General features: G+C 41.1%; 2 protein-coding genes across 12 annotated transcripts in view; both read right to left on the bottom strand.

Annotated features, from left to right (window-relative positions):
* RBL2 (RB transcriptional corepressor like 2) overlaps nt 1-7,908 on the bottom strand; it is a 21,951-nt gene extending 14,043 nt beyond the window's left edge. For both annotated transcript variants that reach the window (XM_044427745.1, XM_044427746.1), the window contains exons 1-8: nt 7,568-7,908; nt 5,665-5,795; nt 4,577-4,777; nt 3,978-4,042; nt 1,749-1,877; nt 1,140-1,300; nt 981-1,045; nt 122-308 (exon numbers count right to left, since the gene is read on the bottom strand). In XM_044427745.1, coding sequence (XP_044283680.1) covers nt 122-308; nt 981-1,045; nt 1,140-1,300; nt 1,749-1,877; nt 3,978-4,042; nt 4,577-4,777; nt 5,665-5,795; nt 7,568-7,891 — 1,263 coding nt within the window. In that variant the 5' untranslated portion in view covers nt 7,892-7,908. The remainder of the gene's footprint in view (nt 1-121; nt 309-980; nt 1,046-1,139; nt 1,301-1,748; nt 1,878-3,977; nt 4,043-4,576; nt 4,778-5,664; nt 5,796-7,567) is intronic.
* Nucleotides 7,909-9,943: 2,035 nt separating this feature from the next.
* The window catches only part of CHD9 (chromodomain helicase DNA binding protein 9), a 69,737-nt gene continuing 53,417 nt past the window's right edge, over nt 9,944-26,263 (bottom strand). For 3 of the 10 annotated variants that reach the window (XM_044427736.1, XM_044427742.1, XM_044427744.1), the window contains 16 exons: nt 25,873-25,962; nt 25,538-25,641; nt 25,295-25,412; nt 23,448-23,505; nt 22,499-22,541; nt 22,160-22,379; nt 21,816-22,018; nt 20,541-21,452; nt 18,319-18,482; nt 16,861-17,133; nt 16,017-16,185; nt 15,719-15,858; nt 15,191-15,412; nt 14,782-14,910; nt 14,023-14,127; nt 9,944-13,339 (listed from right to left, as the gene is read on the bottom strand). In XM_044427736.1, coding sequence (XP_044283671.1) covers nt 12,476-13,339; nt 14,023-14,127; nt 14,782-14,910; nt 15,191-15,412; nt 15,719-15,858; nt 16,017-16,185; nt 16,861-17,133; nt 18,319-18,482; nt 20,541-21,452; nt 21,816-22,018; nt 22,160-22,379; nt 22,499-22,541; nt 23,448-23,505; nt 25,295-25,412; nt 25,538-25,641; nt 25,873-25,962 — 3,814 coding nt within the window. In that variant the 3' untranslated portion in view covers nt 9,944-12,475. Of the gene's footprint in view, nt 13,340-14,022; nt 14,128-14,781; nt 14,911-15,190; nt 15,413-15,718; nt 15,859-16,016; nt 16,186-16,860; nt 17,134-18,318; nt 18,483-20,540; nt 21,453-21,815; nt 22,019-22,159; nt 22,380-22,498; nt 22,542-23,447; nt 23,506-25,294; nt 25,413-25,537; nt 25,642-25,872; nt 25,963-26,263 lie in introns of those variants that run through there. The other 7 variants (XM_044427739.1, XM_044427743.1, XM_044427738.1 and 4 more) reach the window with 6 other exon arrangements.

Below are 26,263 nucleotides of genomic sequence, written 5' to 3'. Positions count from 1 at the left end.
GGACAGGACAGGACAGGACAGGACAGGACAGGACAGGACAGGACAGGACAGGACAGGACAGCTGTATGGACACACAGCAATTTGTCCGCTTGGAGCACGTGGCAGCCGCCGCTGCACTCACTCGCTCGAAGTGCTCCTGCAAAGTACACTTCACTTGCACTCTTTCGGCAGTTTCCATTCCGGAGGTCGTGTTCAAACACCTTCGCAGGGTTCCAATTTCCTCATCCGCATCGTCCCCAAGAAATATCCGTTCGTCCAGATTTCCCACCGACAATATATACTCCTCATAGGCTTTGTGGATGGCTTTGCTGCAGCCCAAAATGAAAAGAGGCAAGTGTTCAAATCATAAAAGACTTCAAAAAGAATAGTGAGACGCATTGAAAAACAGTAGCTATGGCCTCTATTTCAGTGAAAAGGCCTTCCTTAGATCCTTTGTTGAACAATGTCACAAAGGATTAAAGCCTCTTTAAAGTTTTAAGACAGAAAGAGATGAAACTTTCCATGAGACACTGCACAAGCAAGCTAACACAGCCTCCTTCAAAATAATAGAAGTGACTTTTTGCCAAACCTTGAAAACAATCCAACAAGAGTTTAAAGTATTGTATCACAATGCATCAACAAACCAAAAAATTGCTACTCAAAAGTCAAACAAGCAAAATGCTACATGTTATGTTCCCATTGTTGCACTGCTCAACACAAAACAAAAATACAAATACAAATTCACTACTGCAATTTCTTTATCTATCCTGCACATAGAAGAGACTAAGGAAATGAATTTTCCAGATGGATGCATGTATCCATCTGGAAAATCTGGTGGCTAGTTTGAGAATGGTATGAAGTTTGCACCTGCATTGCTCTAAAGAGTGTTACTTAGCCCTGCCTGAACGATAGAGTGCTTTGTGAGAGATGGGGAGCAGAATAATGGAGTCACTGTAATAAGCCATCTCTGGAATCAGATACAACTGCTTCATAATACTTACAAACTTTCTCCAAAGTTTCCAGGATCTAGAAACCCTGTCAGACTGTCTTCTTTTCCCTTTAGAATCTACAAGAAGAGAGAACCAATGCTAAGAGCAAGCACTGGGACACTGCCAATCATTTCTGGAGCAAATAGGCGGGGGTTTTAAATAGCTGCATACCTTTTTCTCAAACAGTTTTCTCACGTAAGGTTTCCAGAAATGTTCTTTTATGCCTTTGGCATCCAAGACCAACCCATCATGTAGAGAGCAGAGCTTCTCAATGATACAAGGAGGTTCAGGTAACAGCTTAAAATCTTTACTGTGAAAATCTTCAGGCAGCCCTGTGACATTAAACCCAGGATGGCAAGGTAAAGGGAAACAGAAAAGTGAAAATATTTTGCACTTATCTCCCCCACCACCCCATCACAAACAGTAAAGGTGAAAAGCACTTCACAAGAAGCTATCAACTTCTGGGCTTCTACTTGCATGAATCAACAGAGCAGTTTCTTCAATTAAATGTTTTATTGCTTTATGTCTGAATTGTTTCTTGGAAGCTGAAAAACATGCCACATGCTCCCTCCCTTCGATTGCTCTTAATCTCAGAAAAGTTAAGAGAAAAATTACGTGTAAAGACACATGGGTGAAACCCCTCTCCGCTCTTAAAAATGATCTCTTTTTTAGAGTTCTTTGCCATGTGTTACGTGCTATTTATCCAAGTATTCCTTGGAAAAGCCAAAAGCAACTAACTCATTAATAACTGGAAAAGCTTTAGGGGTAATTCTAACTCACCTTTAAAACTAGGATTCAGCAGCTCCTTCCGATTTGGGCACTGCAGAGCACTTGCAAAGACGAGGTCAAGGACACACAGCAAGAGATGGTAGGCATTGACCAAATCATCGCTGATCATAGGGAAATTGCCTGTGGGATTAGGACCAGGGTTCGAATCACATTTAAGCAGTCTTTGGAATTCAGGGGGAGGGGGGTGCATTTAATTTTCTAAATTTATTATGAAGAAATGCGACATCTGCATACCACAGCACCCGTTGTTGTACCAACAGCCAGAGTAACAACATCAGATTATAAAATTAATGAGGGTTCTTCAAAAAGTTTCCGCACTTTTTAAAACTGTATTTAAGGTTTTAGAAAACCAATTGCATCAATTTTCTATATAGTCACCTTCCTTTGCGATTCGTTTTTCCCAGCATTGTACCAACCTTTTAATACCATCATCAAAAAATATAAAATATATTTATAAAATATAAAAGTGCAGAAACTTTTTGAAGAACTCTCATAATACAGATAAACAGGTAATTTCATTCTGGTACAGTTTACCTTTTTTTTGGTGGGGGGAAATGTTCCAGTATATTTATATATATATATATACACACACACACACTTGTCCTAAGTTGACTGTATGTCTGTTTTAACAATTTGCTCTCATGTTTCTCACAGCCATTTATATTAAGATATCTTTCAATGTAGCTCTACAGAAGCAACGATTGAAAAACTCTCCAAACTTTAACCAATTCTCTCACATGCGTGTGCACACACACAAACTTGAACGAAGCCACACTCACTATCAACAGTTCTGTTAAGATACAGTAAAAAAATAATATTTCCAATGCTATTGGCTAACTGCTCTCTTCTTTCTTAAATGAACCTATTTCCTTTCAACAATCTTAAACAGGAAAAAGATGACATGTAAGGACAGGCTTAAAGGATGATGTGTTCAGCCTTAGATGAAGTACAGATGCTGCTGCTGCTGCATTTAAAAGGTGAAAATCAGGATAAACATTAATCATCAACCAAGCTGCTAATATCATGCTAGTTCACAGTATCTTAATTCTGATCTTACCATGCACTTTTGGCAGCAGGCTAAGCCATCTGCACCAGAGGCAGCAAGCAAGAATTCTGCAGGACTTTTTGTGCAGAGAAAGGAAGTTGCGAATGCTGTTCTTTGCGCTTAGGAAGCATGTCACACAGACAAGCCCAAACTTGTCCGTGCAGTGTGGTTACCAGGAGAAACCGAGCAGAAGCCTTCAAAAACAGAGCAAACACAATCCCACTGCCCCCAAATTTCAAGATCAAACAAGCACATGTCCTACTCTGATTTTCTGGCTTTACGGCAGTGCACAGCACCTGTTTTAAAGCCTTATTTATTTCATGAGAGGTGACCACGAAATTATAACCAGTAGGTAGTAGCTCATTCGGGTGCTTCTCACTGACGGAAGGAGAGAGCAGTTAGCTGAGGCCATAGGAAGTTTTCTGTAATCTCAGAACATGCTGACTTCAGATAAATACTGCCTTTTATTTTGGTATTCTGTCACTCTTTGAAGCTAAACCCCTTGCTGTCTGGCAAATTATTCATTACTCTACTGTCGGAGCACTGGCAACAACTTAATTCTACAGTTATTTCTTTTAAAGGATGTGGTAAATTTGAACAGGACACAAACATCTTGATTAAAATCTTAATCAAAGATCAAATGTTAATAGGCAACATTGTCTCAGAACAAGCAACACACCAGAAGATGTGCAATTTGAAAGTCTTTACTTATTTATTTGATGTTTATTCTGCCGCATTAGCCATAAGGGTCCCACATTCTAAAAGGCAGTTGTCAATATGAGCTCTATTCAAATATTTCCAAGGAAAAGGACAAATACGAATTTTGCAAGCGAGTAGCAGAGTATGGCTCTGTGAAAGTAAAGTTCATGCTACTTTTCCAGTCTGATATGATATGTTTTAGGGGAAAAACAACTGTAAAATAACAATAGAATTAAGCTATCATCAAAACAAAAACATTAATGTAACAAATCTTCTGACTGACTGTCAAAGAAAACCAAATGCACGCAGCACAACCTTTCCTAAAAGCAAGGAAGGAAGAAAAAAGGAAAAAAGGAAAGTCACCCAGCAGTCATTCAATGGCACCTGAGGCAAGTATTATGGTGCATAGTTGCCTTTACAGTTCTTAGATAAGGAAGGCTAAGTAATAAAAATACAGAACAAACATCAACTCTTACCTTTTGCATAAACGAACAGCACCCAGCAAAACTGGAAAACTTCAGAGACTGTGCATGGTTGACGCCTTTTCAGAATTGAAGCCGTAAAATAAAAATTATTACATATTCATTGATTTAATGAAGTGCTTTAAACTCTCACACACTCCCCGTCTCTCTCTTGGAAATTCAGGAAGGCACACCCAAGGCTATCCTATGGAGGCTCCATACCAGGTTTCCCTTATTCTTTCCCTTCCCGACTGACAGGCTGGCAACCCGCAAGCAAACAAGAATGAACTGCCAATGCAGCTTTCAGAGCTGCTCCTTTTGATAAGGCTATTGCAGCCAGAAGAGTGAACATGTGGCTAAGAAGACTAATTCCTGTATCAGCCACAAACTTGCACAGACATGTGGCTGTGAGAGAGCCGCTCGTGGTGGTGTGAGTACAGAGATATGAACAAGGGGGGTGCGATAACTTCCTAAGCAGCTACTTGCAATTCTGACAAAGTGTTTGACATGCTAGTTTGAAAGCTGGCCACAATTAAGCTGACGTGATAAGGAACAATGCTCAGAAAAATAAAGCAAAATATGTTAAAATCATAGTATACGTAATGAATGCATACCTTTGCTTTCTTCCTCTCTGCTGGCGTGGTTGGTCATCTTGAGGATACTTGAAAATGTCCTGAAAAATGGGTTCATACTTCTTAAAAATTACAGCAGAAACTGTAAAGTTTCTTTCTAATCTTGTGGTACGTTCTCTGAACTGGGAGGGTAGATTTGCCATATCTTCCCATTTCTTCATCTTGTTAAAAAACTCTATCAAACTGAAGACATTTAAATGATCAGCAATTTACTTTGATTAAATGTCAGCATTCTAAAACATCTCACTAATAACTGATTATAATTTAATGTAACCTTGCATGTCAGAAATAGGAATTACGCAGGAAGTATAATAGAAAATCTTAGTATTTCTAGACTTCTCAAATTTCAGGTAGCTAAAACCACTGTTTTGTCATGCTGTCTGTTCCTCTGAATGTCTTTTTCCCCTGGATCAGTTAAGTAGAACGATTTTCTTCACCAGCCACAATATAACATATGTGGTGTTTCCGCTTCCGATTCCATTGTACTATGGTGAACTCATGTATATTATAATTAGGTACTGGTCTGAATATTCATAAAGCAGACCTAAGAATTTCTTTGTTAGTCCATCCTATTGAAAGCTTTCTAACATCTCCTAATCTTAAGGAAACCTGGAAGGAATTTGATGCAAGATCTTTCCAACTTAAAGCAGCTTAAGACAAGCTGTGTTTGACAGCTACATTAATGGAAGTGAATCGCTTTTCATTACAAAATCTTTTAATACCAACATTTTAACAAGCCAATTGGTTTGTGCATTACTAGCTAGTCCACTACAATGAAACAAGCGTTAATAAAATGTTTGGACAGGAAATAAAAGTATACTGTTGCTACAAAAAGGGAAATGTTGCAAGCAGAGCTCTGACTGACAGAAAAATAAAACTATGTCCTCTCTTAAAGGAAGAATTTTACTCAGTGGTTCATCCCAGATTTCTGTATTCCCAGAAAGCATATATAATAACAGCATTATTACTACAGCAATTCATTCATTAGTGTCAAAACACAAGATTTGGCAAAAAATGTTTCTGAAATTTGCAATTTCTTATAGTTACTGGAATTTAAAAAAGGATGTTACCTTTGTCCTGAGCAGCGTAATATCCTTATTAAAGATACATAGTTTCCTTCAACGGTTCCTCTACTAACTGTTGGGACAGCTTTTCTGCAAGCCACATATAAGGAACATGCTAGCCAATGCAGATCATTCCCCTGTTATAGCAAAAGAAAGAGAAGAAGCTGAGCCTTCTCTAATGTCTAGAGCAGAAATAGCATCTTCCTTCTGCTACAACCAGAGTGCATGACTAGGAATTAGCATCATGACTCCATTCCTTCCAGTTGTTTCAAGTGTATTTCCCCATTTGGTACTGGGAGGGCTGGGAAGAAGCTGCCACTAGAGAAACACTAGACGAAATCCCCCTTCAGCACTCAGAATGAGTTCCACGGTTCCCTAAATGCCAGCGGATACTTAGGGAGTACTTATTAAGGAAAGACATGTTTTAACAAAGCATGTAACAGAAGTGAAACTGCTGTAAACTAACAGGATCAGACAAGACTGCTTTTTTAACAGAAAAGGAAGTGGTTTCAACATTTCTTACCAACAGGACAAGAACATTTTTAGATACTGATCTTGCTTTTCCTCTATTTCTGTCCCTGTTTTTCTGTCAAACAGAAAACCTTCCCTTGCTGGGGTTCTGCCAGAAGTAATCAAATGTGTTTTAATCTTAACATTAGAAATATTGATACAAAGGGATGAAGGTGAGACCAGGGAATATTTGAATATACAAGCTGTGGGGGAACTCTGTGAGACTCACTGCTGATTTCCATGGCTCTCAATGCATGGGATGGCCATCTAAAAATGAGATACTTTTAGAAGCCAGAATGGCTTTTGTTGTAAATTGGCTTACATAAAAAGGTTAACTTCACAATCGGAAGCAGTATAACCAATTTTCTGATTGCCCATTATTGTCCTAAACCAGGTTTCACTCATTTATCATCTGTATGGGGCAAGTCACCACCCTCGGCTGCTTTCCTTTTTCTGTCCCAGAGTCCTAGCACAAGTTTTAGCATTATGGGGTGCAGACGCTTTGACCTAACCATGCAATAAGAGACCTCTTTTTCCCATGGTTAATAGCAGCTGGGAAACAATTTTCTCGTCATGATTGTGTGGAAGGGAGGGTTGGAGGACAGGATTTATTTTATTTATTTACTTATTTGGAATTTTTGTATGCCATCCCATTCGCATAAGCCTCAGGACGGCTTCCAACATCATAAACAAACAATTATAAAGATAAATACATATAAAATCTGGATACATCCTGGCTAAAAATGTTAAAACCAATAAATAATATTAACAATTATTAAAATATCGTTTAAATAAAAAGGTCTTGGCCTGGCGCCGAAAAACAAATAACGATGGCGCCAGGCGGACCTCTCTGGATAAGGATAAGAGTCAATGGGCAAGAAGTGGAGGTCGGTACCATGTTCAGAGGTTCATATATACACACGTGCAGCAGCATGTGCTGCCAAGCATTAATAGAAAGAGAAACAGCCCCCCATTCCCCCTACATCCCTAGATAGCCAAATTCATCCCCCAGACAGCCGTTTACCAGTCAGTCACTTCGCCCTATAGCATGTCTTGCCAAGTTGCGACGGGAATCTTGCAGGTACCAAAGGTGACCTGCTGCCCGGGGGACCCAAAGCGATGGAGCGGGGCAGCGGGCACGCGGCTGCGGGAGCTGCCCTACAGCCGCCGGGCCGGGCCGCCTCTGTGACAGGGCGTCGCTGGACCAGGCACCGCCGCGGGGAACGGCAGTCCGACTTGGCGGCCCGAGCAGAGCGGCTCCCGGGACGGCACCCCCCGCACCGCTGCCCCGCCTGGCCGCTCCGGGGGCCCCGCACAGGGGAGGGGAGGGCAGGGGAGGGGCGGCCCCGCACAGGGGAGGGGAGGCCCCGCCCCCGGCCCCGCCCCCGGCCCCGCCCACCTCCAGGGTGTAATTCCTCCTCATGCCCTGGTAGCTCAGCCAGGCCTCGGCGCGGGCGCGCTCGTCCATGTTGAGGCTGCTGCACAGCTCCTCGTAGCGCTGCCGGGTGTCCTGCTCGGCCTCGGCGGCCGCGGCCTCCTCCTCGTCGTCGTCCTCGCCGCCCTTCTTCTCCTCATCGTCGGCCGCCGCTTCCTGGGCGTGGGCAGCGAGGACGGCGGCCCCCGCCTCCTCCGTCGGGGAGGGCGAGGCGGAGGCGGCGGGGCGCGGCGAGGGCGCGGCGGCCGCGGCCTCTTCCCCCTCTCCCCCTTCGTCGCCGCCCAGCATTGCCCCGATGGCAGAGGGTCGGGCGGCGGCGGCGGCGGCGGACACGGGCGGCGCCGGCGACGCGCTCGGAGGACGCGGCGCTCGCCAGGCTACCACTGCGCCTGCGCCGCGCACTGTTTTCGTGCGTTGGGGGAGGGGAGGGGGCGGTGCGTTGGGCGAGAAGAATGCAGTCCCCGCCCACTTGCCTGCACAGCCGCCGCGTTCGAATCTAAACACTTCGCCGCGTGTGCGCCTCCCCTCTCCTCACACCTCATTCGATTCGAGGCGGGGCGCAGTTACCAATCAGCGGGCCGCTTCTACGCCAGCAACCAATCGGAGCGCTTGAGCGTCGAGGGCGTAAGGAGGCTGGGACACTACAATTCCCAGGAAGCCTAGCATCGGGCGAGGGTCCAGGAAAAGAAAACTGCTCGGTCCTGCTTTTTCGGTTTCCAGCTGGTCCCATCTCGGAACTGTAGGACCTGCGAAGAGGCGCCTTAGTTTGCTCATTTTCTTCCTGCCAGTTCCGTTTTCCTTCCCTTGTTGCTCAGGCGTGAAATCCTTTTAAAACCTTTCCGACAGATCTAATTTGGAAAATAATTGTCGACAAACTACAAGCATGATTGTCTGTTTTGCATCGCAATTTAGGCTCAGAACGGAATAACAGCATGCACCTACGCGACTTTTCAAAGAAACTCCAGCTCAAAACCTCAGGTAACCAAACCGAGCTTTTAGGGCAGTGGCTCCAATGTCAGCGAGAGGGCTACTCACTCCTGGTTTCAGTCTGAACCTTAAAGGAACTATCTATGGTGCTGAACATGAAGGGTCAACAACTTGGACAGCTCCTGAAAAGTGGAGACGGGCACCCGAGGTGGCCGCACTGCCCCGCAGAAATTGGAGCTGCTAGCCAGCACTGCGCATAGGATAAGGCTTAATGTCTTGTTTCATTGCATATTATATACTGGTTTTCTAAACTACACCACACGTTGTCCCTGCCCATAATCAAGGAAAGTAAACTCTCACTTCTAAAAAACAACAGCATACAGTATCTACATGTTCGTATTTTAGACACAATGTTTGCCAAGTTTCCATTAGATTCAAATAAATGTGGGCTAGTCCAGCTAGCATTTTTTTAAGCGCCAAGAAACCCTTTAATTCCAAGATGGTGGGAATTTGCATACACAATAGTTCTCAACACCCACTACCCCTTAACTTTAAAAAATGCATCATTAGAAAATAACAGCATATACTGCAAGTTCTGTCTATTCACTATCAGATACAGTATCAATTTAGTCAGTTTAAGGCTGCAGCGTAAAAAGCATATGTTAACTGTTTATATCACTTTTTCCGCACATATGGTAATGATTGCTTATGTACCAACAAGACTGAGATGCACTTAGCAGAATCCACCATACAACTGTATACTTACTCAATCATGATTAACTCTTTTTACTTGCATCAGAAACTGGTTCTGAAACAAGTTAAAGAAAATACAGAACGGCCATGATACACAGTAAGGTCACACACATAATACCCGTAACTTGCTGAATTCATTCCATTCAATGTAGTTATATAAACACATATTGTAACTTAGGCAGTACAAAAATTCAAAATGTTGTTCACTAACACAAAATAGTATTTTTTTTCATTTCATAAGTTAGCTCACATACTTTCATGTAATATGCACATGCTGAGATAATGTTGCACATTGCATGCATCCTTCAATGTTCCCTAGAAACATTACTCATGAGAAAATAGGAATGAACAAACTTTGGATGTAGAGAAACCTTTTCTAGCATTCACATGTACAAGATCACTTAATTGCACCTTTCAAGATATTTCTCAACACTTTTATACACTTTAGAAACTAATTCTCTATTGAGACTTTTTGACTAATGGGGCAGGACATAAATCTAATAAATATTGCCAGGCAAGATATTTTGACAGCTCAAATGCATCTGCAGAAAATAATAAGGCAGTTTCTTTAAAATTACTATGGCAATTACTTGAGTCTTAATGCAAGTTCTGCGTAACAACGAAAAGGCATTTTTAATGTACTGAGGCCAACGTCATGGGTTGTCAAAGAATATGTTTAATAAAAAATAATTAAACTTCCATTTGCTCTATAGAACATCATAGAAAGTAATTCAATAAATTACAAATGACTTAAGACGCTTGTTCAACTACAAGAAAGCAAATTCAGACTACACAGAACACAACTGGCAAATATTGCAAAATTTCCAAAAGAAAAACAGGACTAAGACGGATCATGAAACCTGAAACAAGGGATAGAAATACAAGGCAATAACAGCTACCATTCTTTTAGTCACTACCAACATATACTTCTTCACCATCTTGGATATCTTTTATACTGAAAATTCAGTATTAATGTACTTCAAATGAAGGTTCCTCACAACCCTTGAGTTGATGCAGCCACACTTGCATACTGTTTAGCTGACAGAACTACATATTTATTATCTTTCAACTTATACCAATTAAAAAAAAAACTCAAACCTTTATTTCATATTCAAATCTTCATCAGCCATACACTGAAACTGTTAAAATTGCCTTATTACAGAGAAAGATCACTAAATGGTAAGCAAATTCACTTGACCATAATTAGGAAAATACTTTATTTCATAAATTTATTAAAAATTATGCTTAGGATTTCTTTTAGGGGAGGTATGTAGGGGGATGGTGCAAAGTGATGTATTGTTGAAATACTCCATTGACTAAGTCAACAACTGTGTTTGGAAAACTTTGGCTATATCATGGATACATAGAAGATAAACAAAAGTGCTATATTACAAAGGGCAAAATATTAAATATGTAATACATCCTTTCATGATGAAGAATTGCTACCCCTTTTCTTGTGGCATGTTTTCACTATTGCTAGGAGAATGCATGAAGGGCCAAACAAGTCATACTATTCTTGGGGTGGGAATACAATAACCAGCACAATCCAAATGAAACTTTTATAACTGTGTAATTACATGTAATACTGCTTTCTAGTAAAGGGGGTTAATTATGTTGCATGTACAAACTTTATTTTTTATTGGTAAAGATCTTGGTAAAAAACAACACAGTCTTGTTTACTGTACAAGCAAGCAACAGAACCATATCAAAATACAGATTTTATTAAATTATTCCCTTTTGAAAAGGTTTGTCATTGACTAACGCCAGTACTTTTATCCATTCCATCGACATTTGCCTATCCTTGGACCATATGTGAGCTCAGCACAAACTCACACCTAATCTCAGTCAGTTCCACCATGTGGTGTGAATCTGTGATTCTACCATGTCAGAGTAATAGCAGCTTCAGCAGAACAAGGACTTGTATCACACATTAAATGTTAAGATTGATTTTATGTAGTAAGGTTCTAAGGATTTCTATTCAAACAGATGCTTTTTAAGCACTGTTATTATCATGGTTTCATGGAACACATTTCTCACATCATTGTTGAAAGTGCTTTAAGTTATTGGGCAACTCAGCATTATTATAATTAACTGATGATACCCTAAATCTTGATTTTGGGTAACATTTTTCTAGATAGTCAGATTAAACCTGTAGAGAAATATGTGAATTTTAACATGTCTACATTTCCCCTTACCATTATTAACTGGTAACTACAGGAGTTTACATGACAAACAAACACAAAACCAAAATCTAGACAGACAAAGCGAACAAGCCATTCTCACAAGGATCTAATCCTTATACATGAAGTATGCAGTGTTGAAAGTGGCACTTTTGAGTTATTTCAACTTGTGGATAAAATTCCTCAACAACATGAAGGCCGTAGAAGGAGCAAAGATTTTAAAACTAAACAGGTATCCATGGTGTCGAAGAAAGGTAGGAAAGGGATAGATCTGTGGCAAAATTTCCCTTTAACTATTAAAAGAGTGCAACTGTAATGGTAATTTCCCTTACCAAATTAACATACACAGGATGCCTTTAAAAAGCAAAGCAGAATATGAAAACAAGTAGAGAAACCAATGTAAACTTCCTAAACTAACTCAGCTGAGGTAACAAGTAGCCAATTTATTTGGCTGAATGGGAAACTTTTCTTTTAAACACAGTTGTACCTGAATTGGAAACATCAGCAGTGCATCACAACACTAGAGCATTTTCATGTAATTAAAGCAATGGATGGTGATGTAGATTCTACAGCTTTCATGACATTCATTAGCTGCCCAAATTATTGCTGAGTTTTGATCTGTAAATTATAAGTGTCAAGGAGGCTGTAAAACTATATTCAGATTAAATCAATAATGAGCATAAAGAAGTGTGTTCACTGCAAATATATTAAATATACAGCTCTCACTAAGCTATTTAAAAAATTAACCCCCAAAACAAAAATTATAATGCCTTTTGCTGTAATTCTTTTTACACAATTGTGTATTTGATAGTACATACAAGTTCAGAAACTCATGAACGTCAAGAAATATTACATGCAAAATGTTTTTGAAAGCAGTTTGCACTTTTAAACCAATACTGAAATGTTCGGTCAGTAAATTATTGATGCACTCACTCCACACTGGGTTATTTACAACAAAATAATTAAAGAATAAATTCAAAATCAGTTTATAATTTAAGTGCAGAGCCTGGGGTCAGTCTTCATCGCTAGAATCTGAATCCTCGGACGAGGATGACGTGCTGTCGGAGCCAGAGGATGCGTCAGCTTTCTCTGAACCCTCATCTGTGCTGTTTTCATTGCGAGAGCTCGGCTCTGTTCCCCTTTTGTCTTCTTGATCTTGAACCCTAGAATTTTCCTCCTTTTCCTCTGTAGGGTTAGCTGAGCCTGTGCCATTGCTTTCATTGTTCTGTACATCAAAAATATTAGACTGGGACAAAGCTGGGATATGGAGATTAAGGCCTGGAGTGAGAAGCATCCCTGGATAAAGTATATTGGACAGTAGTAAGGGGTTAAGAGCTAAGGGGCTGGCAGCTGCAGTGGCAGCCGATGATGATGATGTGGAAGGGGAACCTGACACAGAGTTTTCTCCACCGTTATGTGCACTTTGGCTCTCTGTCCTCTCTTTCTTTCCGTCTGGCTCTCTGGAGTCACTTCCCTTTTTCTCCTCAGAAAGCGATTCTGTGGACTTCGTTAGGAGTCCTCCTATTCCTAGCAGATTTGGTAAGCCAGCCATCCCTGAAAGCAGCATGGGAAATACAGCAGCCATGTTTTTTGCTTCTCCAGCAGTGTTCAGGCCCGCAGGCATTCCCATTAAACCTGCTGTCACTTGCAGTGACGGAAAATTTTGCAGGTTTTGCTGCAAGGCCTGGAGGGTGGACAGATCCACTCCAGGGAGTAGCCCATTGGCTAGCAAAGGGTTGATTGGTATGTTCGCTGCAGCCGCCGCCGCCGCCGCCTTTGCCGTCTCGCTTTTAGGCCTTCTCCCTCTCCTGCTTACTTCTTCTCGTACAACAGGCCCTGTGAGAATACGGTCGAACATGCTTTCGGGAAGAAATCCCTGGAAGGGGAAAAACAATAAACCCTAATTAACGATTTCATCATTTAATGTGGAAACTATCCCTGCACCTTAGGATATGCTATAGATAAGATGAGAGAGAAATACACAGTTACATCAATTTGCAATATAACCATCTCTTGATACTCTGTTCGAGTTGGTATAGTCATAGTGCTTAAGGTCCATGAACTAGAGCAGGTGCCCAAAACGGATCCTTCAAATGCCACATGGGCTGGAAACTTTCTAGGTGTCCTGTCCTCTCAAGCTTCTCATATTGCCAAAAAGCAACATAAGCGAGAGGACATCTGGAGCAAGTGAAAACCAAGTCTTTTCATGCAAGTCCAAGTTATTTGCAAAGGCTTCCGTTTATGGCCTCTGAACTGGCTAGAAACAAGCAAGCTGATTCCTGAAGGCAGCCGCAGCGTACATATGTGCTACTACTGCTATTATTACTGCTACTTTTATTATCCTCCAATGCCGTCAACATACATGGTGCTGTATGGGTCCCTTGGCTTATCACTGTTAGACAAGCAAGCACGGGTGGCTTCAAGTCTCACAGATTTCATAAATTACTGTTGCATTGCTTTAAACAGGGACCTCTGTTTTAAAGCTAGTCTTCCTTCACTGGAAAGTGGAGGTTCTGCTAAGTATGACACACACTCTCCCACCACCTTACAAGTACTCACAGATTGTTTTACAACATCTGCCCATTCAGGAGCAACTCCATATTCAGAATTCTCTTTCAGGAATCTGCACAGATCTTTCAGCGGAGGGGCAAAAGCACCTCCGACCTAAAACGTAAGGATTAAACAAACGTTTATCAGCAAAATTCCATGTATTTGATACTGACAGGTGAACATATCTAGCACTGCAGAAAAGCTCCCACCTGGTTTTAAGTTAGTGATGCAGTAGGGATGTGAGAAGAATACAACAGAGAGGAGAAAATGGGACAGATTTTCTTAGTTTAGTACCATTCTGAACCGAGGCAGATTCCATTCAGTCAGTCCTGCACTGGTGCTGACTCGATCCGTTGTGAGTCTGGACAGCATACAGCCTTCCATTTTTAAAGCAGGCTGCAACTTTGGGGGGCGGGGGAGGAGGACTGGGAAAATTTGCACAGAGTTTCTGATCTGCAAATGCGATCTGCAAATTTGTACAAATTGTGGGGAAGATGGCCTGAAGTCTGAAGTCAACTGTCAGAAAACTGACCAAAGTGGAATATATGTATGTGGAATAGGTCTTCTATTCGTCTCATATGAAACGTTACAGAATTACAACCTGAATCTAGTGAGTTGATCTCAATTGCATATTGAGATTCCAACAAATATTTTGAGTGACTTTTTGGAAGCTGGAAAAATATGCCAGGTTGAGAAGGGGTTGAAAGTCACACATTCAAATAAGGTGTGGTGCCATTAGAATTTTCTGAATAAAAAGAAAACAATTACCTTTCTAGCATTTCTTCTGTTTATCAGTTGAACACGCTCTTCCCCAGTAAGGCTATTAATGTCCAGCTTATTAGGATTGCGGCAACGATGCCTTTTTTGTTTGGGTCTTCCCTCATGAAACTGCATTTTCTGTTGAAGATTTTTTTTAAAATTAGTAGCACTGAAATGTTGTTAAAGCCACTGATAAATGATAAATTTATGTCTCAAGTTACAATCTTATGAATACTTTATTGTTTTATATTAAATTCTGAACTATTTTAGATAGCTTCAAGCCATGCTAAAATGTGTGTGTTTGCAATTACAACTGCATATTGAAAGATGTGAATCAAACAGAATATACCTGTACTCAATTGTCACAGCAGAGGTAAAACAAAGGTTGCTACTTCATTATACTCAACAAACTACTCACAGGAATAAAAGCTCCTAAATCTTCAACATATCCAGGATGTTCATTAAGCCATTTCTCCAAATCTTTTCTTTTGGGTGCATCATCACCTGCCAGTCTTGTTCCATCTTTCAGATTAATAACTGGAACTGGGCTTTCTGCATCACATAGGCCTTGGGATTGTACATAGGGAAGTGCTGGGCTTATTCCAGAGGCAACTGGAGGTGCATTTATGCTATGACAAACCTGAAGAAATAGAATGTATTATGAGAAACACTTAGAAATAAACATTTAAGAGAAAGCAGGTACCACAACTATGTATTCAGTTTCAGCCCTGCCAAAATAAGTATCTGTGTTGTGAGCTTTTATGAACTTAATTAAACAGGCTAGTCAGGGACAGAGTGGGGATCCATGTCAAAATCTGTACCACTCAGTACAAACAAGAAACTTAATAAAGCAGGCAGGATTGGGCAATCTTAAGACATTAAAACCCACAAAACTGAAAACATTTACATCACAACAACATACCAATATAAATTCATATTTACTTACATGGTTAGGGGCTTTGTTTCTGTTTATAAACAATATATCAACTCCTTCCACATTCCTTCTCCTCCCCCGCCTCTTCTTCACTACAGGCTGGTCATCAGCTAATACTCCATTTGCACCAGCTGCCAACTGGCTGGATGTTCCTAATCAAATGGACAGTTCCATACAATTAACAACTGAAACCTGGATCCTAATTAATATGTTCAACTGCAACACTACAGCAAAATAACCAAACTGTTCCTACGCAGCAAGCCTTTTTACACTGAACAGTCACTTCAATGATAAAGCCCAGTATGCTTACCTGACTCTGGCAAAGTCTTTGGAAAATTGGCAAGGCATGTCTCTGAGGCGTTCTGAAGCTCATGCAGCCTGGCAAGGTACTGCTGTTGTCCTAAAGTGCCTTCTTCACTTTCAAATGGCCTTTTCTGAGAAAGTCCCTGCTTCTGAAAAATCAATTTCAAACCACCTTCCTGTTAAACAAACATGAGGGTTAGCACATTTCTTTGGGAAGACAGTGTTAATTTCATAGTTTACTATTTTCATATGCAATTTCTTTCTTTCAGGAAGAATTGGCCCTTTACCACACCCACTCCCCAGTGGAAGGTAACTGCATTTAGCCTGTTTTGTAAGAACTACATTTTAATATTTCTATAAACACGCTTGTATTTGAAAAAATACATATGCAGCTATCAAGATACCAAGTTCAAGTATTAGGAAAGAGCTTCTAGTCATTAGTATTTATTACAATCTATTAAGCTTAATGGATTCTGGAAATGAGGAAGGACAATTATTCTGGTTGTTTTGTGGGGCATTAGGAAATTCCTGTTTTCAGACAGTCAGGACTAACACAGAAGAGCTACACACTCCAGAAAGTCACTACAGTACTAGCAACAGCATAAGAAAGTCATTTGAGAAAGCATCTCACCAGCAAGACTTCTAAAGACCAAGAAAAGATACTATTTTGTTGGCAGATCCTGAACATGATTGTTAAATAGGGGGGAAAAATGCCCCAAGAAACTGCTCCAAAAATACCCTCAAATATGAGTGTGAAGGAAGAAAGACTGACAGCAGGCAGCCACTTGTAGGTAAAGCATGCTGCACACCGCAATTGCAATCAGGTCCTAGGGCAATAAAAATAAACATACGTCATTGATTTTCACTGTAAACTCCTTTTCCTGTACATGCTTCTTCACCTTTGACATCTGTGGTGACTCATCATTTTCTTCTTTAACATCTGCACTTGGGGGAGTTGGTATACTGGGCTCATTGTATTCTGCTGCAGCACCTGGGCTGTCTAGAAGCTTGGTGGTATAGAAGGAAGCCACAGTATTGCTGTCATAACTTCTCCTTGCTGAAGGCCATTTACCTTTCAAGATTGTTTGACAAATACTATCCAGACGGTTAATCATAACCCGATCCTAGAATAAACAGAATGCCATTTAGAAATCTCTCTTTCCTGTTATCAGCACTAAAACCATCTGCTAATAGCAGAGTGACCACTTAAAAAAAGCTGGCACATTAAGATCTAACACATGAACAAGTGACCTTGGGCACAGTAACTGAGCACTATTATTATATACAGAAGAAGAATAATTCTACTATGCAGGGGCTTGGTGCACGAATCATATTTCATGTTTCAGGTTCCCTGACTGCTCATTTTGACATAACAGCCAGTCTTTCAGATGGGTGTGCTAAGGAGAAAAAGGCTTGTGTCTCACTGCCAGCCACAACAAAGGACTTTGCTAAGAGCTGAGCAGGCCCATCGTCCCTGAGGGATTTATGTCCCACACTGTTCGGTGCTGATGCTGTAAGAAAAATATTCTTATGCTTTTCCCCACCTTCCTGTCTTTGCTACAGCTGTGCTGTAGCTGCCAGACAGCTCTTCTTCCAGCTAAGCATGCAAGTCTATATTGCACGGCAGCCAGTCTGATCTGTGGCACAACTGCTTGTTCATACAAAGAGCAGGTTGTTGCCAGCATGCAAGTGCGGGAACAGACCCCTGGCACATTAACTACCGTGAGAGCCATGAATGTGCTAGAAGAAATGTAAAAGCGGCGACCAGCGCAAATGGCAGCAACGCACAACACTGTTACTATCGTAGAAGAAATGCAACAGTCCTAGTAAGAAGAGTACAGTGGGGCATCCGGGGGGTGAATGAGGAAAAGAACTTTCTGCAGCTCTCACCCAGAAAACAGACTTCAGCGTCCATAAACTGAAGTGGCTGCCTTTCTTTCCAGATGTGGTAAGAAGAACTGAAGCCCAAACCTGTGTACTACTCTGATTTAGTGCCCATGTTGTACAGTGGTTAGAGTGTTCAACTGGGACTCAGGAGAACTGGGTTCTACTCCCCATCTGGCCGTGAAGCTCGCTGGGTGACCTTGATCCAGTCACTGACTCTCAGACTAACCTACTTCACAGGACTGTTGTGAGGATAAAACAGAGAGGTGGAGCACTATGTTAAACACTTGGGTTTCTCACAAGGGGGTGAGGGGAGTGGCATATAAATAGAATATCATAGCAATTTAAAAATATGAAAAAGTAACTTAACAGATTTTGCAGAGCAACTGATCTAGAGCTGCAAGTATATGGGTTTACAAACTTACCTTAGGCCAGTAGGAAGCAGCCAACATATATCCACCTTGTAAGATACAACTAGAATTAGGTGTTCCATTATTCATTTGGAAACTGTCCTGGGTTTCATCTTGCACAGTGCTTAGGGAAGCTACACTCTCTTCATCGTAGGCTTTCAAGTGAGGGTTTCCCTCTGCTGATGGGAAAAATTCCACTAATTAGAATTTAAAATCAACAGTAATGTATACTCTATTTCTGCAATGTAGCGGTTTGATATACAAAAACCTCTGATCAAGTTTGGATTATTTACATGGGGCAGAAATAGTATTATGCTGCAACACTGGATGGCAACAAGTAGTGGAAATGGAGAGCTCTTACTCAGGAGCTTCAAATGTGTTATATAGTAAAACCCCAACATATTTAAAATAAAGAAGACATAAGTATTTGTTTTTAAAAACCCAATATATTTTGTGTTTTAGTCTAGAGCACTTCTTCTAATATAAGTTTTACAATTATCTCAAGCACTTCTTCGTCCGTCCTTTCCTTCACCCCCTCTGCTGTCACCATTTGAACTGTACATAACCAAAGCAGGGGGATGATGAGAGAAGTCACAGTGGGGAAATGACAGGTGAGACACAAGAGCACTGGGGCCAAAGCTGCTCTCAGAGATGATCACTGCTCCACGCGAGAGCAACTGGACCATTGCAAAGCACTTTGGCACTGATTTCAAAGAGTCTTCAAAGGCTATTCCACTGAAATAATCATGCCCTGAGATTATCGTAACGCGAACTACGACTGCCATATTTTGAACAGAAAGCATCATAACTAGAAAATTGTCAGCAATAATCCTAACTAAGGAAGTGAAAAACTAAACACATAGCAATGAATCCTAGAACAATGCAAAGGCACAAACCATAGTAGCCAAAGGAATGAAATTCAATTCATGCTCGTTTTGTTTAGGCCACAACATGCTACTATTGTTAGAAATTGCTTTGTCTGAATTTCCAAGTCCAACCTCTCTCTGGAAACAATAAGAGGACATAAGGTTTGAAACACAACCTCAGCAATTCAGAATCTTTATTCTGCTTACCAAATGTATGGATAAGCAAGCTGAATCTGAAGAGCTGAAAAGTCTGCATGCGTCAAAAATATTTAAAGTCTAGGTTTTAAAAAGCCAGTCAGCTCCAACAGTATGTGTCAGGCTTGCTGTCTTGTTTTTTTAAAGCTGAAAACTACATTGTAAAATTCAGAGAAAGGCAGAGTCAGAAGGGTAACTATATTCCATTCCATACAAGAGTCAAGCCATTTTTCAAGTGTGGACTGAACAAAATCCTCAAGTAACCCTAGCAACAAAGGGCTAGTCTATCCAGCCTGTTCACAAAGGATAATCTATAATGTTACTAAGCTCCTACGGGCTAAATTCTTATTTTTTCCACTGATATTCCTCTTCTAAAATGATGCTATTCATGGTCAAAAGAGTTATCAAACTATGAGCACATATTTACATAAATTAAATGTTAATAGCTACATCACAGTGTCCTTATAGATGTGTATACAAATGCACAATGTTAAATGTGAAACAAAAAGCTGTGTGTCATCTGGATGCTTCAGCACCGGCTTATATGATTTATTAAGCCACACTTCTACTTTGCATAGTTCTCAGACCAAGATCAGTATTTTTACAGCCCCAATTTATGATGGCTGCGTTATATGTTGCTTGCACAGCACACCATTCCTTATCGATACATTTCCCTTTTCAGCTGAGTAAAAGTGCCACTGGGCCTATCACGTTCTGCAGATCAATCCTGAGTGCAGCTCAGGAACCCCTGGCTGCATAAACCTTCGGTTTGAGCCAGGCTGCCCTGAGCAGCTTCGTTTCTTCAGCCCCAGTGCCTTGTTTTCTGGACCATGCCTCGGACTACTGACCCTTGAGCTCCCGCTTGACGGAGCTTCTGGACTGTGAAATGCATCAGCCTGCATAACTGTGCTTTGCCCTCTGCTCGCATCTTGACCACCTCTGCCGGTCCTGATCCCATCCTGCGCAAGAACGGTTGCGCTTGACAAGCTGCCTGTTTTGTTGCCTTGCCATCTGAATCGCCTCCTAACCTGCACTAATGCCGAGTCTGATTCAGCCACAGCAAGACAATCCCTCCCCGTTCTTTACAGTGCCCGAGACTGATGGGAGTTACAGTCCAACACCAACAGCAGGGTCACAAGTTGCCCACCCTGGCAAAAGTGATGACATAGCACTTACGTCTCTTTTGAGCCTCCTCTTCGTCGCTGTCACTCTCTTCTGATGAAGAAGAGGAGGAGGAGGAAGAGGAGGAAGAGGAGGAGGATGAGGAGGAGGAGGATGCTGAAGAACAAGATGAAGAGGACGAAGAGCTGGATCCTGATCTGGATCGTGAGCAAGAGGACGAAGAGGAGGATGAGGATGAAGACGATCTGGAAGAACAGGAAGACCGATTGGAATCAGAGTCGGAATCGCAGCTGGAACCTGAGCCTCTCTTGCCGTGCCGCTGCTTTTTGGAGGCAGCATTAGGTGTCAGGGGCTCTGTCCTCGCAGCAACCATCCGCCTGTCACCATCTGCCTTGGTAACAGGTTTGTGATCTGTAGCGTGAGGCGCTGTGCCGTTCCTTGGGCTCGGAGGTTCAGTCTTTACTCCTGTTCGCATATCCTCAGTAGACATGGACTCCTCTCCTGAAGACCGGCAGTCTTCTTTATGGTTCTCATTCTTGGATTTCGTGTCCTCAGGCACGGCCCCTTTCATATCTAGCAGCCTCGCCTGAGGTGCAAGAGGAGATGCAGACAGTGCCAGCTGATACTGTTGCAAAAGTGGGGTAGGAGTTCTTGGAAAGGTTACTTTATTCTGACTGTAGTTCCTCTGGGCTGACATAAATGAAAGCTCAGGGTCACGAAGGATGTGGTAGTCTGTCCTGCTAACTCCATGTTTTGCAGCTCCTATCAGCAAATCCCAGTCGTGAGTCCCACATTCCCACCAGACAGGCAAGTCTGGATTTGGTTGACAAAGTTTCAAGCGCTCAAAGATTAGTGGATGACGGACAGCTTGTTCTCGTACCTTCCTGAGGAGTTCAATGCGATACAAGGTTCGAGAGGCACGCTCTTCTGTAATTGGCTGAATGAAGATATTTGGATCCACAAGCTCTGCGCAGGAAACGTAAGAGTTAGCAACTCTAAAGACATCAAGTTACAAGCTAACTTTGAACAGTAGGAAGGCATTAATGTGTGGAAATATTCTCCTTGTTTAGCATTTTACTTCATCCTTCATTTTTTAAAAAATAGGGGAAGTAGCCATGTCTGTCTGAAGAAATTGAGTACTAATACATAATCATTTCGACATACAAAGGTCTGATCTATTTACCTCTGACAAAATGACTACTAGTCCAGCCTCACATGCTGGGGACACATTCATGTACTTATGTCATGCAAAGGATCATTTAATTTGGCATTTTATAATCATGGGTTTAAGTCTTTGTTTTCTCTAAATCTGTTTTAACAATAACCCACCATCCTTAGAAGGCAGACGACAGACCCTCCTGCACATGGCCATGAATGCGTGCAAGTACTTCTCTAAACTCTCATCAGTTTTCTTATGCAGCCTAGCCATCGCTCTAAACTTTGTCCAGTCAAATTGGGCTCTGTCAGGATCAAACACCACACCAAAAGTAGAAACCACTCTATAGAAATCGGCTTCTTCTCTTCTTGTCCATCTAAGATAATAAACAGAGAAAAATATCACAACTGAGTAACTTTCCTAAAACAGCACAAAACTGTAACTGACTAGAAAGTAGTCAAAAGTGTTTGTGAGCTATAAATCACAGACTTGGTATTTATTTACAGCCTACACAAACCTTTGTTGTCTTTCAATTTTGGCAGCCATTTTTGGATTTAAAGCAGCTTCTTCATATGTTGTCTGCATCACACAGGCCTGGACTGGAAATGTGGGCTTGATCTGTTGGATTTGCCTGTTCTTACTAGTACGCTGATACGCTGTTATTAGGCGACGCAAACGTGTTGTTAAGGCAGACTGTGTTGGCCAGTAAAGTTTGTCCCCTTCAATCATCTGACCATCTATAATTAAGAAAGTTCAGGAAAACAATACTAATTTGTTGTATTATGCACCATATTAAATGCATACTTGTTCTCTTCTGGAACACTAAGTGTAGTAAGTTAAAATCATGAGAGTTTACCTCCATCTGCTATTATGAGATCACCTGGTGATGACACATCATCCTAACAAATGAAACAGACAGACAAATTTCCTGAATTAGGAAAGGCACAATTCTGATACAGCACAAGCCACACATCTTACAGATGACTGAGCAGCCTAAAAATACTAATGCTAAATATGAATTACTATCAATCCCTTTTTTAATTTAAGAGGTTCAGCCTCTTGACAGAAAAATGAAAGGGTGCGTTGTTAAATCAGAAGAGTTGCTAAGGGATAATTTCCAAAAATTACTGTGCATTTGCTGTGTTTGGTTTACTGTATAATCCAAAGTAAATGTTTAGTCAAAACAAAAAAATATTATTGTTGTTCGTATTGAAATGTGTCACATCCACCTCAAAAAGCAGTCTCAAAATGACTTACATAGAATATTGAAAACATGAATATAAGCAAGGAATTCTCCCAAATCAATATAAAATATAATTAGCTCAACAATACAAATAACAATTAAAACATAACAACTAAAAACAATAATGTACTGTATGGAAAGAATTCATCCAGATACACAAAATCTCCCTGCATTCACAGCCCAGAACAACTTTCTCAAAAGCAGCCCACAAAAACTGGGTCATAACTAATGTCCAAATGACTGGAAAATAAGTACATTTTCCTGGTATTGAAAAGATGACAGTAGTGGCACCAGCTGAGCTTCCTCAGGATATTACAGAAATGCTCTGTTCTGTAATGGCCTCTCCAAGCTTTTCTTGGAGGGTGCAAACAGAAGGGCCTCTGAAGAGAACCTCTGAACCAGGTAGTTTTATATGGGAGAGGTAATCCTTGAAACATTGTGCCAGATACAGCTCTACAGGTTAAAACCAGCACTTTGAATGTGAATTTAGAATGGAGGGTTATGATAGCACCATCAATTCTTTAAGGCTTGGGTAACTGAAGAAACATATTAAAGTTTTTACCTCCAAGTCATCTTTAAACAATGCTGGGGCTGGTTTATATTCTGGGTCTTCAACATCCCTGAAAAACACGCATTCAGCACAGGCAAATAAGGTACGAGTCATTCTCAATACAACTGTTGACCTACTGGAGAACTTTAAAATAACTTCATTTGTGGGAGGAAATAATTGCTTCAGAGAATGTGCGTTCTGGTGGTAACTGCTCAGTTACTCTTTCCTTTAAATCCTTCCCATTTAACAGCAGGCACCTTTCTGCACCATGATGAATTGATGGCTTTAATGCAAAATGTTTACATGATCATAACCTTCTTTCATCATATTGCAAGACAATATAGTCCCTTCCTTGCACTCGCAAGAGATGTGGCATATGGCCTGGTTCAGCCGAGTCCACGTAGCGCATAAAGGCGCCACACAAAGCGCAACACAGCCTAGTTTTCCCAGTCCGCCTCCACGAGAACATGGCCATATGCCCACATGACCCAGGGAGACACGGCTGGAACCAGGAGGCCTCTGTGTGCGCCTTCCCTATGCCCATCCAGTCCTCCCTCTGTATTCCATGCAAGTTTCTCTCACAGGGTAAGCGCAGAGAGCCAGAGTGGTCAACTAGTCAACAGGGGAGGGCTGGGACTTCAGCAAACTCGATTCTGGCTCCCACTCAGCATTTTGAGGACCAAAAGTGAATTCCCCTCCCAAAGCCGATGCAACTTTAACACACCTGGTAAACTATTTCATTTTGAATTCATTCCATTCACAATTCCTAAAGGGGAAGCCATTTCTGTTACGTTTGGAGTGGGGTGGGTAAAACTCAATTAAAAATTGAACCTATTTTAATGTAGTGTTTTCTTTTAAAATTGTAAGTAGTAAGCTTCCCTTAAGGAATACCTTGGTTCATATTAAATAATCTGCATATAAGCAAATTGGCTCTACATTTAATCTCTAAACTAAATCAATGCTTCCTACTAGATTAAGTCAAATAAGGCTTTTCTATGTAAATGAAGAATCCAGCTGATCATTTCTTCTTGAGTATTTACATGCACACAAGCCTTTCAGGTTCACCTCATTAAAAAAGAAGCACTTAAGTGCCCAGTAACTATGACCTGGTTTCAACCATCAGTCAAAGGCATTTCATTTTTGTTTCCCCTGAATAATTTAGGTCACAGTCGTATTACAATGACTGCAATTCCCTGAACTCTGAGACTCACACTTGTGCCATGCAGGCAGGGAAAGCATCAGAGGTGAGGTTTGTTTCTTTATGTCACAACCTGTGCTTTTCTTAGAGAGACCTGATTTGGGGGGGGGGGGGGTTGTCTAAGGAAAGGGGGAAGGAAGGAGGCTAGAAAAGTCCCAGTGTAGCTTGCATCCTGGACTCTTCTCCCTCCTCTGCCCATGAAAAAGCCCCCTTTCCCCTCCTTTGCGAGGTTTTGTTGGAAGCTTCAGAGAGACAGCCAGCTGGCTTTGAGGGGAGAGATTGTGGATTCCCACCTCTAAGATCAATGATCTAGGAATCCAAAGTGTCCTATGGCTCCCGAATACTGTCTAGAGCTGTAAGACTGCACTCTTAAGGACAGGCACTCTGTAGCTAAAAAAACAAGGCCTGAAAAATTATATGGTGCAACATACAGATGCAGGACTGAATGAAATGATGAACAATAAAGCAATACTATATTCAGTCCCAAATTAACATAGCTTAATAACCAGATTTACAACATAGTTTTGGAAACAAACAAGTATCAATATTAAATCATTTTCCTTTGATATTTCATCTTGCTTTTAATCAATTCACTCTGATTAAAAGGGCTTAACTTTAGCTAATTCTCACTTTGAAGAAAGATTTAAGGGAAAAATCATACCCGTCAATATAATCATTTGCTCTCTGCTCAGCTGCAACTGCCTTGTCATCAGGTTTTCCCACTCTTTCCAAGAAACAGAGAGCTGCATCTGCTCTAATTGTGTTGTACTTCTCATAACCTGGAAAACAAAACCAAAACAGCATAAGTATTACCCCAAAACACAACCAGTCTGTAAATGAAAAGCAGAAGTCCCCCCACACCCCCAGCCAAAAACCACAAACAAGTAGTATCATTATTACTTACCATGTTTAAAGACTCCTATGAGGAGTGATTTATCTGCTTCTGTATCCCACCACTCTGCTGGCACCTCAGAATGATCTGGCTCCGGCACCCAAATATCAATTTCACTGAAATAATTATCCAGAAAAAAGTTGCATATACTTATTATGAGATGCATGTTGCCATTTTACAATTTTCTTTTTCATTAATTCATTCTCACATAGAGAATAGGGAGGAGAGGGATCTCATTGAGTAGGAAACTGCTCCTGAATTTAGATGCTAAATTCAAGAATTCAGAAGTATAACTTTATTGCATAGTTAACAGGGAGAAGGGAGGAGAGAATTTCAGGATGCGTTACCTTGCATCAACTCCTTCAAAAACCTTTTGGCACTCATTGCCAATGACTTCTTGCTTCAAATAATACAGCATTCTCACTCGAAGTAAAACCCTAAACATGAAACACAGAAGGCAATCAATTCTTCATCCAAGGTTAATTCAGACTGTATTTTAGCTCCACTAGATAGTATTTCAAAATAAATATGAAGCATGCTTGGAATTGTTCTGCCACAATTTATTATTTAGATGTCCTAAGATCACATCTAAAGTAAGTATCTGTCCATGCCCCCTTATACAAAGCTGTTTACTGACTTCAGTGGACTTTTATATAACCTAACTGTGCCATACTCAGATACTAACTTGTTGATGTGGTTGCTGTTGAACTAGTTAGACTTTGCCAGTACTTCTCATAG

Source organism: Varanus komodoensis, unplaced genomic scaffold (genome assembly GCF_004798865.1).
Source record: "Varanus komodoensis strain SLA01 unplaced genomic scaffold, ASM479886v1 scaffold19, whole genome shotgun sequence".
NCBI lineage: Eukaryota > Metazoa > Chordata > Lepidosauria > Squamata > Varanidae > Varanus > Varanus komodoensis.
This window is presented reverse-complemented; position numbering and strand designations above follow the sequence as displayed.